General features: G+C 36.8%; 1 protein-coding gene across 2 annotated transcripts in view; it reads left to right on the top strand.

Annotated features, from left to right (window-relative positions):
• The window catches only part of SMC5 (structural maintenance of chromosomes 5), a 752,645-nt gene that overhangs the window by 628,587 nt on the left and 101,799 nt on the right, over nt 1-22,259 (top strand). For both annotated transcript variants that reach the window (XM_090391623.1, XM_090391622.1), the window contains exon 22: nt 20,769-20,948. In XM_090391623.1, the coding sequence (XP_090247749.1) occupies nt 20,769-20,948 (180 nt within the window). The remainder of the gene's footprint in view (nt 1-20,768; nt 20,949-22,259) is intronic.

Here is a 22,259-nt window from a genome sequence, read left to right as displayed (position 1 = left end):
TCTATTTCTGCATGTCAGGGTCCTCTGCATCATTGCCGTTATCGATGTGATGTCTTCACAACTTGTGCAGTATTGTCCCTGAATTTCAGGTCCTTGTCCACCATCACTCCGAGATCTCTTATCTCCTCTACTTCCTTCCCCACCAAGTGTACACTTTGCAACATTGAACTGATAGTTCCACTTACCTGCCCATTCATGCAGTCTATTCAAGTCCTCTTGTAAGTCCATAACATCCACTTGACTCTGCATTGCTCTCTCTCTCTCTCTAATAATCTGCAAACAGTTGCATATTACTAGTTAAACTCATACCAATATCATTAATATACAAATTGAACTACAATGGCCCCAAAACTGACCCATGTACACACCATTAGTGACCTTTCTATTTCGAGATGTGACCGTTGGATGGCTCCCTATCTCTCACCATTCAATTAATGCTGGGATTCCACAAGGTTCTTTCCTCTCGGCAACTTCCTGCTATATATCAGCAACCTACTACAGTTGACTTGCAACCGAGTACACAGTTTTGAGACAACAGCACACTACTCCTCGCTTACATTTGATAAACCTTACCCTACACAACTCACCTCAACCTACAGAACTCATTTCCCCCACTTTCGCACAGACGTTTGGTCTCTGCAGTATGTATATTCTATAAATATTTCCATGGGAAATGCTCATCTGAAATAACATCAATAATTTCCCCACTCAGTACTAAGCTCATTGGAACACGTGCAGCTAGTGCTCAACATCCCTTCACAGTACACCTAGAAACAAACAGGGTTACAGGAAAATTCATCGAAAAAGCAATTCGCCAAATAAACAATTCATCGAATGACAATTCATCCAAAAAACAATTCATCCAAAATTTTTCGATGAATTCTTTCATAATTCATCGAAAAATCATTTTTCTTGCAAAGTATTGTTTAAAAATGTTCAGTAACAATACGGAATGTTACTCATGATACAGACAACATATGGAAGTGGTCATTGAAACGTAATAATTATTTTCTTGCATTTTAGAACATTTAATGTAAGTGTACATACTGATTCATTGTGCAGATAGCGATTTATCTGTAGAGAAGACATTTTGTTCTACCAAATTTTGTCACAATAACTCTAATCCGACTGAAATTAAAAATTTCATTAAATTTCATCCATCCAGAGCGGAATTGCTAATATCATTTCAGAACTTCTTTACCGAAATGTTATGATAAAAGTGATCCATTTGGAACTAAAACTGAACCGTGCAGACAGCTTCTTGTACTGAAAACTTCTGTGAATTCTGCTAAGTCAGCGAGTTATTATAATACATAATTTCGACACTTTTCTTTGTAGCCCCGAATATAGCTGAACTGAAAACTGGAACAGTTCGACAATTTTTTGCAATAGTTTCAAATACCGAATCGGAGTAAAATTTGTCCATTAATAAATGTATGAGGCACATAATTTTTATCAGTCCTCCCTGGGAGCATCTGTGTCTCAGGATGCCCAGCTTTGAATTGTTGGTTACTGGAAGGCACAGTCCCCTAAATTCTCACACAATGTTTGGTGAATCTCAGTTACAGACTTTTCTTGCAGCACAAAAAACCTGATGGCCTGCACCTCTGTGTTTTTGAATTTCTTCAAAACCACTAACATGTTTTCTTACATATCCTAAATGAAAAACAATAATTATTACAATTTCAGGAAACATAGGTGTTAACGGGTTTTAAGATATGGGCTTCCTTGTGGTTTATATCAGATGCTTTAACATCATTTTTGTTCTAGGTGTTTATCAGAACTTTCCATCCCCCCCCCTCATACAGCTTGTTACTTTCAACTGGTCCTTTCACCACATTACTAGTGACTTCCTCTTCTGAGCTATCGCAAAGACACATGTCGATATATCAACAAGTCCTACATGCTTGATATTGAGTTTACTGAATTCCTCATGTATACCTCCAACTCACTTACCATCAGTGTTCCTCCTCCCTCCCTACTGACCTCCAGTTCTATAGTGTTATATTTAACAATGTATTTATATTTTATTCACTTTCTTTACTTTCAATATCTACAATTCTTTATTTTTATTCTATATCTATATTCAGTATCTCATCCTTGTGTTAATCGATTTACTTTATTTCTGCCTTAAACTGATTACCCTGATAATCCTATCTTAACACAAGCTATGGTGCTAAACTACAAAGGCTATCTATCTATTTGGCCGACTACTTAGAGTAACCAAGTGTATTGAACTCTCAGACAAAGGGCCTATTTCCTTGTTGGAGACAAGTCTCTTGTAATTACTGTCTGGAGTTGTTTCCCCATCTGATATTGGCAAATTTATTTGTTTTGCTGTGCCAGCCAGTATCCTTAGGTTAGGAGGAATCCTTAACCAGGGAAATTCTCTCAGAAATTATACAGAGGTGATTATCCCTACACTTATCCTTAAGCACCGATTTATCTAACTAATTATACTCAGTGATGTTTGCAATCGTGGCCTATAAATATTCAATTATTCTCCGCATTAGGTTCCGAATTTATGAGCGATGAGTTGAATTCAGGCAGGCACAGGCTAATTTCAGGTTAAAACATAAAAAACATTTATTAAGATCACTAAATTGTACATAGTTACATTCATTCTCACTATTAGATTAAAGTCATACTCAGGTGAGGAGCTATCATTAATGTTTAGAACTTAATTGGAAATTTAGCATAGGCTCCTTTTAACTGTACATTTGACTGTACACAATACATATATATCAAAACTCTAATCTTCTCAATTTATCCTATCAAGCTATGTTAAAGGCTGCAAATCATAATTATCACACTCTACCTAACTCACGATCTGAGACAAAGATACCTCTAGAGCTAGACCTTTGCAGTTAATGCTAATCACCTAAAGTTCCTCACTAGAATGTTTGTTCACACTTAATACTTAACTGCAGTTCACACTTATTTTACAGCATGCTTCTCTTCTAACATAAGGGAAAATAAAACATTATTTTACCAAGATAGTCCGCTTTCTGCATACAGCACTGGGTTCTCCTTCCTTGAAAACTTAGTTTAGAACATTGTAGAATTACCTTTACGCACGTGGTCATATATGGTGTACTTCTCGTCTGTCCCTTTCAGCACGGCTGGTGATTCTATTCCACATCGTGGTCACGAATATGGGAACTACGACTGCCGATATAGTACATCTATGGTCTACCCTGGATCCATCACAAGGTGAGATAGAACCGCTTGTTCGAGAAGAGCAGGTCAGAAACCAAGCGGTCATGACTCAAGCAAGGACGAAAGTGCCACGATCAAAAAGCTCTGCAAGGCGGAGCTAACCTTTTTTATTTCGCACCTTTAGCACCCTATTTTTTCTTACAAATCTTCGCCCGACACTCACCTTCTTTTCTCTCTAGTCCATCTGGGTCACCGCGTTTCCTTAGGTCAGCAAATTCGAGTGCGAGGCGCTTTCCGATAATTTACACTGCTGCAAGTGTAGCGCTCACCCAAGCACCTTGAACTTTAGATTACATACGTTTCACATAGAACATATTATGGCCGTTACAATTAACTAAAACATAATTCTTCACACAGAATAATTGCCATTTTTGATTCATGCTTTGTATCATTACATAAATTATTCATTCCGTATACCCCTTTCACAATCAGTTTCTATACTAAAGCTCAAGTATCTCTTAATTGTTTTCCAATTCTTGTTGAATCCTGAATAAACCAAATTTAAAAATAAAATTTTCATTCAAGATTCAACAATAGGATGTTATTTTCACGAGGATGAAATACCTTTATGAAATGTTCATTTAACATCTCAACTATATCCGCCTCAGTGGATATCATTCACTGTAACCAGTATGCCCCACAAAAGAATCACTTTCCGAACGAAGTCAGATAAATAGTAGTTTACCATATATAAGTGACCTGATAAATATATCCCTCTCAAAACAATTCAAAGCAAAAAAAAAATGGACACACATCTTCACCCCACATGCCTTATAATTCATTTTTCGGTGAACTGTATTTTCAATGAATTGTTGTTTTTTGATCAGTTGAGTTTCGATTAATTGTGTTTTCGATTAACTGCTGATCGATGAATTGCTTTTTCTATTAACTATTGTTCAATGAACTGATTTTTGATGAATTGTTTATTCGGCAAATTGCTTTTTTGATAAATTGTCTTTCGATTAACTGTTTTTCGGCAAACTCTCCGGATACCAACAAACAGAGCAAGTTTCTTTTCCTCTTCCTTCATCTCTGCAACTGCTGCACTGTGGAACAGTCTCCCACCTGCTGTGTTTCCCAAGGAATACAATTTAGTCATTTTAATCAAATGTAAACAAGTTCCTCCTTTCCAACCCACTACTCATATATGCTACTAATGTACTATAGGTTGATCAACCAACCTCTTGTGTATAAGCACAACATTAAAAAAAAAAAAAAAACAAGCATGCCATTGCCAATTTCCTGGAACATTCCCTTAAGATTTGTTGTGATATGTCATAAAATCCTCTTGCCTTATATAGTATTTTCTGGGAAGATAGAGAAGATGGGATGGGAGGAGGAGGGATAGTGCTGAAGGATAGCAGATGAATTGCAGCTAAAAAGAATAGGAGACAGGCAGGAGGGTAGCTATCTATTTGAAGCAGTGTAGTGCGAGATTAAGGCCAGTAAGACAAAATATACAGTTGGATGTTACTATATTTCAGGGAGTTCCACAGGTGATCTGGAAGACTGCAAATTAGTACAACGAATACAGGTCGAATGATTATTATGGGGGACATCAACCATGGAGATAAAGACTGGAAGGAAGAAATATCACATGGCAGGAAGGAAATAGAATTTATACACCTACTAAGAGATAATTACTTAAGGCAGCATGTGATGGAGGGGACTAGGGACAGGAGAATTTTGAACATGGTCATAAGATCAGAAGACCTATCCATAACGAATGTGACCACATTGCCTCCAATTGGTGAAAGTGATCGTGTCGTCTCGACTTGGGAAAAACAAGGCAGGTGATTATCACAATCTTAGGAAGAAAGTTAAATCTGTGCCATGGCATAAAACACTGCAGGGTAATGATGTTAGTAGCGCATGGGATATAGTTAAGGGTCATCTAGAAGAAGCAATAGTAAATTGTGTATCTAAGGTAAGGCAGGATTAATCAGATAGGAGTTAGATGGACCATGAGTTTCCCCAGTCCTGAAAATACTTCAGGCACAAACTTTGTTTGCTTACACTTGGATAAAGGATTAAACCAAATATATAATTGGTAGCATAGCCAAGTGAAAAAACTTCCATCAACTATCTCTAATCCAGAGAATGTTAATAATAAGGTGTTGACACTTTTTTTTGCATCTGGTATATGGTAATATGACTTCTGCATTACTTCCACCTTAGTATCACCACCTCTGGGTCTGGCTCCCATTGATGAGACCTCAATAAAGATCAAAACCGGTCTGGGTAGTGGCCCTTCCCTTAATGCATAGCATTATACATGTCTGCAAGATGTGCTTTGCATTATGGGAGATACTTAGGCAAGTGATCAGAACTTATTCCACCTTTACCACGAGTTGCCCCAGTCCTGAAAATACTTCAGGCACAAACTTTGTTTGCTTACACTTGGATAAAGGATTAAACCAAATATATAATTGGATAAAATGAAGGAAGGTGCAAAAGGAATGTCGGTACATGGGATGAGAAAATTGGCAAACTGAGATTTGCAGATGACATTGTTATTATGGAAGAAGAAGAAAGAGAACTACAAAAAACATTGAAACTGTTAAATGAGGAAGGAAAGAGATTTGGGCTTGTTATGAACTTGGAAAAAACAGACAATGGTATTTGGTGAGAAGAACATGAAACAAAGGCTACAAGTGGATGGAATTGATATAGAAAATGTAGAACAGTTCACGTATTTGGGAAGTAAGATGACATGATTTGTACTGTAAAAAAGAAATAAAGATCAGGATTGCAAAGGAAGAACAAATCTGAAGGCCATGGATATCATCTGGAAAAGTAAAGTGATCAGCCTGCAAACAAAACTAAGTGTGCTGGAAAGATGCATCTTTAGTGGTGTACTGTATGGATCTGAAACGTGGATAATAAATAATGATCAAGAAAAAGAATTTTGGCATTTGAAAGAACTTGTTACAGGAAGATTCTAAGAATAGGATGGGTACAGAAAGTCACAAATGAGGAGCTCTATTGGAAGATACAACCAAAGGAGAATCTAATGCAGAAGATTATAAAATAGAAGATGCAATTATTTGGACACATCTGCAGAATGAGTGAGGATTGGAAGATAAAGGCATTTGTTTGGTATTATGGATGGTGTGAACAGAAGAGGTAGACCTTACAGAGAATGGATAGACGACATAAAGGACTGGTGTTGAATGGATGTATAGAAACTGCGACACACTGTGCACCAGACAAGGAAAGGTGGAAGAAAATAGTGATGGAGGCATTGGACACCAATGGGCAGTGAGCCCATGGTTCATGATGGTGATGATGATGTAGTATTTTATAAAAATCAAAGCACTACTTCAACATTTGTTCTGCTGTTTATGAAATGTCCCCCATATAAATTTACACAGTTTCATCCCACCAAACCATACAGAAGAATAAGTGCAATTAAGAGACACGATACACTGATTTCGTAAGTCTAATTGTTAATATTATTATTACGTAGCACCTCCAAGGAGTTCAAAGACTCATTGAGGAAGGGCACCTACTCTACAAATCTACATCTCCACCATCCACAACTACACCAAATCTATCTACTGTTGACCACCACTACCATTTTCACAGACAATCTTAAACATCCATGTCCACGGCAGGATTCGAACCCACAGCCTTTTGGCTGGAGAGCGGATATGCTATCCACTGCAAAATGTTTTGGGCATAATCCCAAATAGCAGCATAAACATAAATTATACTTGACAAGAAATCATATTCTTGTTTAATCCTTTATCCACTTGTAAGTAAACAAAGTTTGCAATTGAAATATCTTCACACCTAGGTAACTTGTATGCATAGGCTGTTAACTTCACATTAATTGACTTAGCATGCCATAATGCAGAGTGTTCCTTTAAGTGAGGTATGTTAAAAGTGTGGGGATATCTCTCCAAAACCTCTGAGTGATCTATAAGATCACTCTACATCTCACTGAATGACACTAAAGAATCACTACTAAACTCATTACTCTTGACCTGAATCACTCCAGGACAAGAAACTCAGCAGTGGGTTCTGCCCAGTGACAGGCAAAACCCAGCCACCGAGCAGAACCTCTACTCCATGGGAAGCAAGTTACCATCACTGGGAGCCAGATTATTGGAGTGAAAAATAGGAGTTCATCATTGGCCTAGAGTAGTTACACTTGGATAAAGGATTTACTCAAGAATATAATTTCTTGTCAAACAAAATTTACTTTGAAACCAAGTAAAAAAACTTTTTTCTACTTTTGCTGATCTTTTGCTATACAGTTGCAAAAGAGCCTGATAGCATTAGGAGAAAGAAAAGACATAGATAGATAGTATGAGAGATAGAGAAAAAGGTCTCATCTGTTTTATGTCATCATATAGCCAAAGGCTATCACTTTTCCTTTCTCACCAGTCTCATGCAGCAGCAACCAGCTTATTCAGATCTCGTCAGTTGGATCCAGACCCGGGACGATACCAAGATTTAATTAATGCAGAAGTCATATACGTGGGCTGTTCAATAAGTAATAAGACTAATTTTACTGTGACGAAACCACTCATCACAATATTAATTTCTGTGTAATAAAGAAATGTTGCTGTCTGTATTAAAAAGAGGTTGATAGATGGCGTATACAGGCTGATGTGCCAGAGTGTCACGTGACTAAATGCACGCTTGTTTCGCCACGACCAGTCTTCGAAATGGAAGCGTCCTTGGAACAGCGTTATGCGATTAAATTTTGTGTGCGTTTGCAAAAATCGGCATCGGACACTTTTAACATGATACACGAAGCTTTCCACGATGAAGCAATGTCGAGGGCAAGTGTTTTTCGCTGGCATAAAACTTTTAAGGAAGGAAGGCAAAATGTGGAAGATCTTGAACGTGAGGGAAGACCTTCAATGTCCATCACAGAGACAATGATCAACACAGCAGCGATTATCATCAAGCACGTCAAAAGGAAGCGTCCATTGCTGAAGAATGGCTTCTTATTGCACCACGATAATGCAAGGCCACATATTGCTGGTTGTGTAGTGCATGTTTTTCAGAAGAACAACACAGATATCCTACCACACCCTCCATACAGTCCTGATCTCGCACCGTGCGATTTCTGGCTGTTTCCTCAGCTCAAGAAATCACTAAGAGGCCGCCATTTCGAAAACAACATAACATGTGTAAAAGCTGCGGAGGCTTTGAAAGAACTCTCAAAAAACGGACTTTCACATATGTTTAAGAAGTGGACTCAACGTTGGGACAAATGCATCTCGTCTAACAGTAGTTACTTCGAAAAAGACCATGTAAATGATGACAAATAAAGGTAATCTGTGTTCTGTATAAATATAGTCTTATTACTTATTGAATAGCCTACTTATTTTCCATATACAAGTAGTAAAAATGGTTTATCACTTTATTATTAAAATATTCTGGATCAACAAAAGCAGGAGAAATTTTCTTCATTTCAATTTCAAAGTAAATTATGATTGACATGAAACCGTGTTCTTAGTTAATCCTTTATCCAAGTATAATCAAACAAAGTTTGCATGTGAAATATCTTCAAGACTAGGTTCCTTGTATATATAGCTGGTGTTGACTTCACATCATTTGCCTTAGGAAGACACAAGCCTCTATATACAAGTATCGTATTCATGAAGATACTTCACTGCAAACTTTGTTTGCTTACACTTGGATAAAGGATTTACTCAAGAATATAATTTCTTGTCAAACAAAATTTACTTTGAAACCAAATAAAAAAACTTTCTTCTACTTTTGCTGATCTAGAGTGTTGTAATAATAATTAGGTGATGCACTTTTCTACTCCTTGTGTATGAAAAATATAACTTTACTATAGAATCACACATATACCATAGTAAAAATAAATTTATTATGTAAATATTTCATGTTTTGTCTTGCATATCACATTTAACATTATGTAGCACATCATCAATGCAAACAACAATAAGGAATTAAATAAACAAATACATAATAACACTTGTATTAAATTGGAATACCTCTGTGTACAGTTGTGTGTTCATGGATTGAAACTATTAGGTTGAAAATAATTAAAATTAGTTAAAAATAAAATGTAAGAAATTACAGATTTATTTAATACAATTGAGGATAACAATTTCCCACACTTCTAGAATAGCTATGCAATTGTTATGATCAAAGTTAGGTCAATGAAGAAGAGTTTCAGCACATTCTTTGTATAAACATTCATGTTTATATTATTATTATTATTATTATCCCAAGACCTCATGGAGTCAAAGACTCATCTGGGAGGTCCTTTTATCACACACACACATATCTCATCATACCATGTCTTAAACACACTCAAACTCCTTGCAGACACTACACTCTCAGGCAAGGCATTCCAATCATTCACAACTCTACACAAAAAAAACCTGCTTTTCACTCCCCTACTCACACCCTCTTTATACAGTTTCCAGTCTCCCACTATTCTCTGTAGAACTTCTCCACCAATGATCTTATAACAACTCCTTACCAACTTCTTGTAGGTCTCTATCATATCTTCCCTCTTCCTCCTCTCCACCAGACTCTGCAAATGACATCTTCTCAATCTTTCCTCATACTCAACATTCCAGAGGTCAGAAACTACATTAGTCAGTTGCCTTTGGACCCTTTCTAACATCTCTTCATCCTTCTGAAAACCCGGTGACCAAATCTGGGCACAATAGTCCATGTGTGGCCTAATCAAAGCCTTATACAACGGAACAAGAATCTCCTTACTTCTACACGTCAGTGTCCTCCGCATCATTCCCAGAAGTCTTTGTGTTGTCTTCACAATTTTGCCGATGTGTCCCCTAAATTTTAGATCCTTATCCACTATCACCCCCAGATCTCTTATTTCCTCTACCTCCAACAATATATTCTCGCCAAGCATAAATTCTACATTCCATCTTTGTTTTCCAAATTTTAAAACCTTACATTTTGCAATATTGAACTCGCATCCCCATTTCTGTGCCCAATCACTCAATTTATTCAAGTCTTATTGCAAGGCCACAACATCTTCACTACTCTTTATGGTTCATCCCAACTTTGCATCATCTGCAAACAACTGAATATCTCCATCCAAATCTTCGCCAATATCATTAATATACAAGTTAAACAGTAATGGCCCTAAAACAGACCCCTGAGACACTCCATTAGTGACTTTCCTTTTCCTGGATATCGCACCCCCCCCCCTCCCCCATACATGACTTGTTGATACCTCTCAGACAGCCAGTCTCCAATCCAATGCACTTAACTAATATCCATTTTGAGGTACTCTATCAAAAGTCTTTGCGAAATCCAAGTATATTACTGTGTATCCTTCTCCTCTGTCCAAGGAAGCAGTCACTTTATTGTAATAAGTAAGTAGATTACTAAAACATGACCTCCCTTTAGCAAATCCGTACTGTCCATCAAAGATAATACCACTGTTGTCAACCCAACTCTGGATCCTAGTTTTCATAAGCTTCTCCAACAACTTAACCACAACACCTGACACACAGATAGGCCTATAGTTTGATGCTTGAGTTCGATCACCTCCTTTATGAAGTGGCACAATCTTGCCCTCCACTCCTTGGAACTTGACCAAGTGCAAGACTCGTATTAAAAAAATATGTCAAGGCAGGTGTCAACTCCCTGGCACATTCCTTCAGAATATGCAGTGATATATTATCAAGTCCCGCAGCCTTATTTACATTCTAACAGATAAGCTTAGGTGTTGATGGTTATTCATGACTTATTTTTCACGGTATTAACAACACCACAAACACTTTTAACAACAAAGATGTTTTATTAACGCTTATATTTCGCTGATTTTCAACTCAGCATCATCAGAGCACAACACACATGTAAACGCGACAGTGAGTGAGTGAAACAATATAATTGCAAAAGACAAAAGATCGAAAGTCCTATTTTTGGCGCCCTCTAACAAAGGAAGGGAAGAAAAAAAAAAAAAAACCACAGCAATTATCCAGGAGTTTTTCTTAGGATAACCATCTCCCAAATTTTTGGCAAATTATTGCAACCATATTTGTTAAGGTCAGGAGAATTCTTCAAAGCAATTGCTGACTCAAAAAATAATCTTTCAGATCTATAACGATTCCTAAATAGCACATTTGTTTTCCTCCATTTAATCCTGTGTGAAGGAGTGTCCAAAGCATGGTCTGCCAGACCCGGCTTGCCATAGTAATAGTAGCGAATATATCTTTCATGTTCGTCTAGGCAGAATATAAGCGTTAATAAAACATCTTTGTTGTTAAAAGTGTTTGTGGTGTTGCTAATACCGTGAAAAATAAGTCATGAAGAGCCTTATTTACATCTAGTTTACTCAACTCCCAAAATACCTCTTGCTCACTTACAATCAGTCTCTCCTCCCCATCATCAACTGCTCTCAATCTCTCCATGAAGTCACATTCACAAGATTGAAAGATCTTTATGAACTGCTCATTAAGTATCTCCACCACACATTCTGCAACAGTTGTCTTTATACCATTTTCTCCAATCAATGTCATCCTTCCATAATCATTCTTTCTTTTGCTGGCTACATATCGAAAGAACTCTCTAGGATTCTTTTTGGCTTCATTAGCTAACTGCTGTTCATACCTCTCTTTAGCAACTCTCACCAACCAAGTCACCCTCCTTGCCTGGTCTTTGTAGACCTCATGAAATTGGTTGATTCCACTTCTATTATGCTGCCTTCACAATGCCCTTTTTCTTTGCATAGCATGCTTAATCTCTTTATTCATCCATCTCACACCTACCTTATTTAACCTTCTCACCCTTGGGATACATTTAGACATTGCATCTTCTAGATAGTTTTTGAAAATCCCCCAAGCTGCAGTGATCTCTTTTCCAGCTAATTCCTCATTTCATGCTACACCCGCAAGCTTTGTCCTGAGCTCTTCATAATCCCCCCCCCCTTGTAGTTCGTCATATACCCTTTTCTCACGGGGGTCCTCGCACTGCTGGCAACCACCCAGGTAATCACCTCATGGTCACTCTTACCAATTGGTGGATTATTTGATACCTCATTTATAGTTACATCCTCTGATGAGATGACCAAATCCAAGACCCTTAATCCTCGTGTGCCCTCTGTTACATACTGTCTGAGGTAGTTATCCTTCAAAAACTCAAGAAACTCATTTCTTTACTTCCAGTTGCTATCTCATCATTCTGGTCTATATTGCCATAATTAAAATCACCCATAATGATCACCCTTTTCTTATTTGCTTGGCTAATTTGACTATACATTTCACTATCACCACCATCCACATTACCTGGTCTATAACAACATCCCACCAAATATTTGATTCCATTCACCTCTATCTCACACCATACTGCCTCAAAACCTCTGGCACTATTTCTGTCTTGCATCTCTACTTTGTATGAACATAACTCTTTCTCTATCATCAATAGCATTCCACCTCCCTTTTTACTCCTTCTATCCTCATGAAACACATCATACCCTTCCATCTCTATTCCTGTCAGGATGTCATCCTCTTCCCACCATGTCTCACTTATTCCGACAATCTTTGGGTGAACAGTTAATTAGTGCAACCATTTCATCTACTCATTTCTGGATCTACAGCTAGTTCCACTGATACTACTCAATCAGTGTGATCTCTCCATGCTCGACTCTGGCCATTTCCCTTTCTGCTTCTTCATTTTAGAACCCTATTCAATTCCAACTGTTTCCTCTTGATCCCTGGTCATCCCATTCCTTTCCTGCCTACACATGCTCTCACCTCCTCTTGGAGCATTCACCTTTCTCACGCTGTGTTCCCCTGTCCACACTGAGCCACCCCGTTTCCCTGCTCCTCTTGCACACCCATTCTGTCATTTTCTATACTCATACCACTCACTTCCCCATTCATATCCACTTCTTCAATCTCTCCTGTCTTACTCTCCTGCTCTTCCACATCACTCCCCTCTCGATCTGATTCATTCTCTCTATTCACTTCTCTACCTTCCAGCAGCAGTCTCTCCAAGCGACTCACACCATAACCACTCAAATGCAGTCCATCGCCCCAATACAGCTCACTTCGTCCCTCAAATTCATTCCACACATTAATAAACTGTACTCCCATCTCCTCACACATTTCAGTGAGAATATCATTCATAATCCTTGCTCTCCACCTCATTTCTCCACAATCATCCTAGACAACACACTGACTACCCTTCCTGTCACATTATTCTCTTTTATCCTTCTAAGCAGCCTCCTGATATACATTCTGACACGCTCTTTGTCCTCTCTCAAATCATTTGTACCAATTAATACTATTAACTCTTTTGCTCGCTCCTGCCTCATATCCAATGCCTCAATCACTCTACTCATTTTACTGCCTGTAAAACATACCTTGTGCATTCTATCCTCTTGCACACCTTTAATAATGGAGTCGCCATACAACGCCACTCGCTCATTTTTCGTTAACTCTTTCATGCCATCATGGTTTATTTTAATAGTTTTGACCTGAATTCTCTTAATTTCATTCTGCATCCATTTCATTTCTTGCCTCATCCAATCCAATTCAACTTCCAAATCTCGTGGTACATTCTCTCTATCATTCAATCTTTCTAACTCTCGACCTCCTCTTCTCACTTTCACTCTCATTTATCTTTCTTTGTTTCCGTACTTTTGGTCTAACATGCGTCCAACTTTCGCCATCATTCCTTCTTTTTTCGCTATCATTCATTCTTTCGATTTTTTTCACTTTTGATTTCTGTGTCACGCCATTTCTAGTTTCATTCGTCTCTCAATTTCATTTTCTTCCACCATTCTCACCTCACTTTCATCCCTTTTAACATCCTTTACGTTTTTTTTTAAATCGCTCTGTTTCTTTTTTACTGATTTTTTAACATTTTTTCGCCCCTCTTTCAACCTGTACTCGTGTTCCCCGTGACATTCTCGTTACTAACACTTTCTGTCATCAATTTCATATTTGCATTCATCAGTTCCTCATTCAGGTCACACTTCGCACACACCCTTCTTCCATCCGTGCTAAACATCCACAAATCATTTATGTAATCGAAGGAATACATATAACAGACCTCACACTTAACGAAACAACTGAAATCTAAATTAAAATCATGGAATGACAATGCCACTGCCATATTTTTTTTTGCCCTGCAGGTTACTAGGTCTAATAATAACAATTTCGTAATTAAGTTTAGGCAAGAAAAATCCCCCACACTAATAATACCAGTAGCGCACAACGTTTTCAGCCTCTCTTACTCAAACAATTTCGCATACTTAGTTTATTATTCCTGGAATAACTTATCTCAATCAGGAGCTCTTCTTAGACACGTCCACAGCGCTTGGCTCACTAGTGCCAATTTACTGAAGGATTTTTACAAGATTAATTCAGAGAAAATTTTTCAGAACAGGTATGGTGGGTGAACTAGGAGCCATCCATGGAAACTAAGTAAGAGGGTAGTTAGCAAGAGTATTATTATTTATTTATTATTCATGACACCTCCAAGGAGTCTGAAGACTCATCGTGGGAGGACACCTACTGTACCACTCTCAGTCTCCACCACTACACAGATATGCATCTATGCAACAGCTTGGTGTTTCCCATTGAATCCTCGGGCTAGTATTTTCAGTTCCATGTTGTGCCAGCCAGATTTGTGAGGTTTGATAAGCCAGATGTAATCTTGATGTTCAGAGATACATTTATTGACAGATCTCCTTTGTCCATAGTAAGACAAGTTGCATGAACATGGTACTTGGTATAAGCCAGGCAGCATCAGTGCAGAGAGTTTGTCCTTTGGAAATATAGCAGGTGATGAATTTGGTTGATGGGTTTATAGATAGCAATGAGTTGATATTTTTTCATAATTTTTTGTCACATCTTCGGAGATGCCTTTAATATATAATATAGGAGTCCTGTAGGCTTCTTCTTGTCTGGGTTGCTGTATAGAGAGTGGTCAATTGTTTTTTGGGTTATTCTTGGATTATATCCATTTAATAAGGCTGTTTCTTTGACAATTCCCAGTTCTTGTTTTAGGCATTATTCAGAAGAACAAATATTGTGTGCTCTTGCTATTAGGGATTTTATGATGCCATATTTTTGAGATGGATGTACCACAGCCACCAATTTGGGTGTGATATATTGTTAACATCTTTGTAGTTTGGAGTTGCACAGAACCAGAACTACACTCATTTCTGCAAAAAATCAACACCCTACATCCTCGTATTAATTTCACACTAGGAAAAGAACCATCAAAAGGTATTTCCTTTCTAGATATACACATCCACTGTAGGCAAGATTGATCCATTTCCACTGCTGTCTACTGAGAACCAACTTTTTCAGGTCATTATATCCACAATACATCAGCCCACCATCCATTTCATAAGTTGATAGATTACACTATTTGAATTCAAAGGAACACTTGTAAAAGTAGCATAGATTTTAAAATAAATAAATAAACAAATAAAAAATTATGAACAATTAATAGCATCACTTCCCAAAACTTGGAAATTTGCATACAGCCAGAGCACTTAATGTTCAAATGATTTCATAGTGTTTCACATGTTTCAAGGAAAAGACTATCAAATTTGGACCTACTGGAATCTTTGCCTGATTCCAAAGAATACGTGCCTAGTGTTAGAAGCAAGAGAAGCAAGGCTGGACTTATCAGATTCCAAAAATGCAATATAGTCAAGATATTCCTGGATGCTAATCAAAACAAGTAGCAAGTCTGTCAAATGTAACAAAGATGACATGAGCAAGATACTTGATAGACACCTGGTAAAGAGAGATGCAGTAATATATCCTTTGTACATGGTAAGAAGGAAGATGGTTCTGGGCTGGTTTGAAGGAAGTGTGTGTAGCTTGAATTTGCAAAGAATCCATGCTATTTGTTCAGAGGTTTGTTTAAGGTAGAGTATTGAAATTCTTTTCACATCAGATTGTAGTCTGGTTGGCGGGTGATAATTATCAATTATTTTTTGAATGGTAGTTTCATTGTATCTATAAAACATCATATTACTTTTAATTTTATTCAATTCATCTAACAAAGGGAATCAGAAGAGCACATCATCTGTACTCTTTTGAATTACAGTATTATTAAGGTATCCAAAAAAATGGTAGGTGGTTGTTAGATTCACATTCAATAGTGAATGTACGGAGGTACAAAGAATTTATTTTTTCCGGGAAGTGAAGCAATTCTGACTTCTAGTAGAACCAGTCTGCAAAGATATAATCAACAAATAAATTTAATTTACTCCTTTATCCAAGTGTGAGCAAACAAAGTTTGCGCTTGAAAGTATCTTCAGGACTGGGGTAAGGTGGTACAACACTAGGGCACTCCTTGCAAAGGTGGAGCAAGCTACCAACACTCCTATCTCAGTATCTCCCATAATGCAAAGCACATCTCCATGCGGATATGTCTAATGTTATGCATTAAGGGAAGGGCCACAACCCAGACTAGTTTCGACCTTTATTGAGGTCTCTTCAGTGGGAGTCAGGCCCAAGTGGAGATACCAGGCAGAAGCATTAGCAGGTCATCTCTACCTATAGGAGTTGCCAAATGGTGTGCCACCCTTAATAAATTACTCTGGATTTAGAGAAAGATGTTGAAAGTTTATTTTTCACTTGGTTAGAGTATAATAAATTTAGTTTAATCCTTTATCCAAGTGTGAGCAAACAAAGTTTGCTACTGATACTGAGATAGGAGTGTTGGTAGTTTGCTCCACCTTTGCAAGGAGTGTCCTGGTGTTGTACCACCTTACCCCAGTCCTGAAGATACTTTCAGGCGCAAACTTTGTTTGCTCACACTTGGATAAAGGATTAAACTAAATTTATTATACTGTAACCAAGTGAAAAATAAACTTTCAACATCTTTCTCTAAATCCAGAGTAATTTATTAAAAAAGGGTGGCACACCATTTGGCAACTCCTATAGGTAGAGATGACCTGCTAATGCTTCTGCCTGGTATCTCCACTTGGGCCTGGCTCCCACTGAAGAGACCTCAATAAAGGTCGAAACTAGTCTGGGTTGTGGCCCTTCCCTTAATGCATAACATTAGACATATCCGCAAGGAGATGTGTTTTGCATTATGGGAGATACTGAGATAGGAGTGTTGGTAGCTTGCTCCACCTTTGCAAGGAGTGCCCTGGTGTTGTACCACCTTACCCCAGTCCTGAAGATACTTTCAGGCGCAAACTTTGTTTGTTCACACTTGGATAAAGGATTAAACTAAATTTATTATACTTTAACCAAGTGAAAAATAAACTTTCAATATAATCAATAAAATGCAGCCATATATGAGGTTGAGTAAAATAGTGTGAAAGAGTTGATTTTCTGGATACTGAATAAAATAATCATCTGAAGCTGGTGAGATAGGACTACCTATTACTGTTCCTACAATTTGTTTGAACAACGTTTTCATCATGAAAACCAATTGACATTAATGCTGAATTTAAATAAGCCAACAATGTCTTCTAGAAAATCGGATTGCAAAAATTGAAGAGTCTTGTAGATGATGTCCATAGATGAAATATTGTGGAATTTTTGAATAAAATTCTATATTTTTCTACATGTATTATCTCTGTAGTATCTCTAAATATGTCTAGTGCACATTCCCTTAAAGCAGTTGAGGCAAACATTTGATTCCAGGATGGCAGAAAAAAGACCCTGAGAAAGTTCAAAATCTAGAAGACTAAAATTTATGAATACATAACAGTCGTTTTTGGAAGAATATTGTTGATACAAAGTAGTTGAGAACACAAACTGAATCATTTAGTACTCACTTAATACTACATGAAATTTGTGAATGAAATAACTAATTCACTAAATCTCTTCAGTTACTACAAATTATTTATATTAATTTGAATCATTTTGCCAATTACAATGATATTTGATTGACACCAAAATTTGAACGAAGTGGACATATTCTAACATTCATTCTAAATTTATTAAAATCCATGTAACTGAGGTATTTATAAAATTTAAAATATTTAGGTTTTTCAGTAGATGGCCTTTGTATGAGTAAACATAGGATATGTGGAGAAATAATACATATGTTCAGGAAGGAAATGGAAAGCCTGAAGTGTTAATTAAGCTGGATGTCAGGACAGATTAGGATAATTCAGAGTTGAACTGTTGCAAGAGTGAAAGAGTAGGTGTGAGAGAAAGACATAATAGTGGGAGAGAGTGTGGAGCAGACAGGAAGAGAAATTGAGAGGAAGGTGAGAGAGCAAGTGCAATGTATTGAGATGAGGAGGGAAAGTGTGAGACAAAGGAAAGCAAGTGTGAAATCAGTTAGGAATGTCATTAAGAGAAAAATGTTTATGGAGATTCTGTAATTGAGAGCGTGCAGAGTAGAGTGTTAAAAGAGTGCTGGCATGGTGATTGCTAAACACATGGCAGGTTGAGAACATGGTTGAGACGATTTTGATAGTTGATACAAATGACTAAAAAATAAAAAAATAATAATAAAAATAAACTTTCAATGATACAAATGACCTGAGATGCACTACGAATTAGGTAATGAGAGATAAAAGATTAATGTTAGGGATTGTGCAACAAGAACAGAGTGATAATGAATGAGATGATAGTGAGAATTCTTAGGAGTATACTTGTGTAATTTGTGTATACTTGGAATGGAATTCACTAGACCAGTGTTTCCCAAAGTGTGGTACGCCTATCCCTGGAGATAGCAGAAGGTGGGGGGGGGGGGGGGGGGGAAGCAGCATTTTTTATTACTTTTTTTGTAATTATTTTTGTGACCATATTTTTGCAGCTAAGTGCAAGTCTATTCTAAAATCTCTCTGACCTCAGAAGAGATAACAGGGCTAGTACTGTTATATAAAGCCTTGATTAGGCCATGTTTGGATTGCTGTGTTCTGATCTGGTCAAGAGATTTTTGATGGGATGAAGTAACAGTGGAGAGGGTGCAGAGGGAGATAAAAAGAAAAGAAAAAAGGGAAATTCTCTCTTAATCTTCAATCGTTATATTCTATCTTTCTCCCTTTCCAGAAATTTTTTTAATCCATCCATGGAAATTTGTCTTTTAATTCACGTATCTTTGATTTTTTGCATTTTAGCTCCAACATGTTTCTACTGAAACATTTTTTGCCCCTACCATCCCCTTCCTTTCAGTTATATTTTGCAGTTGTTATATAATTTTTATCATTATACAATAAAAATGATGCCGCTCCAAAAGAAGACAACTTCGAGCATCCTACAGAAGGTATGTCCAAAATTATTCCTTCCATATTTTTCATTTATGGTTTTAAAATATAATTAGTGTCTTAAATAATAGTAAGGAAAAAAAAAAAAAAAACAGTGACGTTATACAAGGGGTACTCCTTAAGAAAATAGACAAAATAGCCATAAATATTAAAAGATCAATTTAGAGTAGTAATTTTAGGAAAATTACTACTCTAAATTTCTCTAGGAAAATAGGAATTTACAGAAATAATATTTATAAAAAATAAAATAAAAATACTGTGACTGCAGAACATTCATTATGAGGACCAGGGGAAGATAATCTGCAGAGCCTGGTAGAAAGGAGATGATGAGGCAGTAGAACAAGGGAGAGAAACAAAGACATGAAGCTATCCCTGGAAATTATTATTATTGTTATTTTATTTTGGGGTGCTTAAGGGTCAAAGCTGTATAACTGAGAGGAGACCTCCACATAGCCTTTAAAGGAATGTGGAGAACCGACCAGGGCTACTGACCTAATGTCCAATCCTCACCTTCTCGTGGTGCACCCTGTTGGGCTAGCAATTTGGGATTTAGCCGACCAACTTGTATTCTTATTGGTTAAACCAAAATTTTAAAAAAAAAAAATTATTTTATTTTTTATATGGTCCCTCCACAGAGTCAAAAGACTCATCGCAACAGACCCACTCTATCCATTAACACAATACCTATCATAGATCTCCTCACAACCATCTCTGGCATTCCATTCCACTCATCACTTTCAAAGTAAAAAACCTAGTCCACCCTTACTGAAAACACATTCTTAGTAGACAACTTCCAGGTGTGACCGTTGTTTTTCCCCCACTCTCCATGTATTGAAAATTACAATAAGATGTGGTGAGTAAGAGGGTAAGAAGTAAGGTTTATTTGTACAGAGAATGAAATGCATTGCCTCAAAAGATGGTGAGAGCGCAAGCCATGAGTTTAAGAATTAATGTGATACTTTCTTTTGTCTTAGGCCTTCCACAGTGAGTCTTATGATTCACTGTGGAAGGTATGCCTCCTTACAAGATTATTCCTTGTAATCTTTTCAAAATGAGATGTCTCAACAAATTTTTGTAAGCATGTTAAATCCGTATCAGTGAATTCGAATAAAAATCCTTTTATTGAAAGATCATACATAACACTCTTTGGATGAATAAAACTGTTTCAAATCTGCATCTTACACATTTTTCATAATACACTTAAAAAATAAATAAATAAAAACTTTCCATTTTAAACTATGTTTGTTTAATCCTTTTATCGAATTGAAATAACGGATACTTAATATTATTTTTTTATTGTATAGCTTGTTATTTGAGAATCTATGACTAATTCACTGTTCAGATATTAGCTAATTTGTTATTCCCATTATAGGAGGATTTTGATAAATATGGAATTAGCCTCAAGGTTAAGTTTCGTGATGCTGACAAGCTTACAGAATTAAACCAGGCATATCATAGTGGAGGAGAGTGCAGTGTAACAACTATTCTGTATGTTATTGCTCTGCAGGAACTGACAAAAGTTCCTTTTCGCTGTGTTGATGAAATTAACCAGGTGTGCTTACTTTGAGCATTTCATTTATATATATACACACACACACACACACGCGCGGTAGGGGGGGGCACCTCCCCCCCCCCTCTGGTGCTCCCTCCCGAGTTCCGGACTGGTGAGCTGGTAAGACAAAAAAGTGACATAAAAACGTTTCAAATTTCGGCTTATCTTTGTTTTTTATATATAGAGTAGATATATATATATATATATAACCATCGTATCCATGAACATCAAATTGCTAAATGATATAATCACGTAATCACAAGAAAGATATTTATTTAACCAAATATTTCGGTCTGGAAATAGCAGACCATCGTCGGTGGTATTACAAGAACAGTTTAAAAAATATACAAGCTAGAATACTAACAATAGATCGTTGAAATTAGAACATGCCACGTGATGTTATATCACTAAGTATGAAACGAAATATTTTGAAGTAGAAACATGATTGAATTTGCTATTAAAAAAAAAAAAAAAAAAAATTAATGAGTAATCTTGATTAGGCTTTCCCAGATTTTTGATATAGATATGCAGTCATTACGATTCAGGTTGGGATGATGGAGCAAGGCCTCCACGCTTTCCTTGAACAAACGTTCGAACCTGTAACGGGATCTATGTAAGAGGCGCATCTTGGACCAAAGGATGCTGTGGTCAGTTTCAATCCCGTGTTGAGCCAAACCAGACTTTTCAGGTTTATTGTGAAGAATGGATGATTGATGTTCTTGGATTCTTTTTTCAAGAGAACGTCCTGAAAGAGAAAAGTTTTTAACCAGTGTATTCTTCCTATATTAACATATAGCTGTGAAACATGGACACTAAATGCAAAGGAAATTCAGAAATTAAGAACAACACAATTTAATTGGTTAAATAAATATCTTTCTTGTGATTACGTGATTATATCATTCAGTCTTATGTCGCAAGTATCCTTAAAACAACAAATCAAATTGCTAGCAAAACAGCGGGTCTAAAGATAAACCTAAAGAAGATCCAAGTTATGTTCAATAGTTATGTCCAACCAGAAGTAATAAAAATCAATAATGAGGAAATTAAACAAGTAGTCCATTACTTGCTTCTTTATGTACATATTACATATACGACAGTAGATATCAGTGGAACAAAATATCATGGACGAAATTCAAAGATGCACAAAACTTGGGTCGAAAGCATTTGGAAAATTACACTCAATATTCAAAAGCCAACTACCATTATTCCTGAAGAGAAAAGTTTTTAACCAGTGTATTCTTCCTATATTAACATATAGCTGTGAAACATGGACACTAAATGCAAAGGAAATTCAGAAATTAAGAACAACAC

This window comes from Typopeltis vanoorti, chromosome 4 (assembly GCF_054136105.1).
Source record: "Typopeltis vanoorti isolate ZY-2024b chromosome 4, IOZ_Tvanoo_1.0, whole genome shotgun sequence".
In the NCBI taxonomy this organism is placed as follows: Eukaryota; Metazoa; Arthropoda; class Arachnida; order Uropygi; family Thelyphonidae; genus Typopeltis; species Typopeltis vanoorti.
This window is presented reverse-complemented; position numbering and strand designations above follow the sequence as displayed.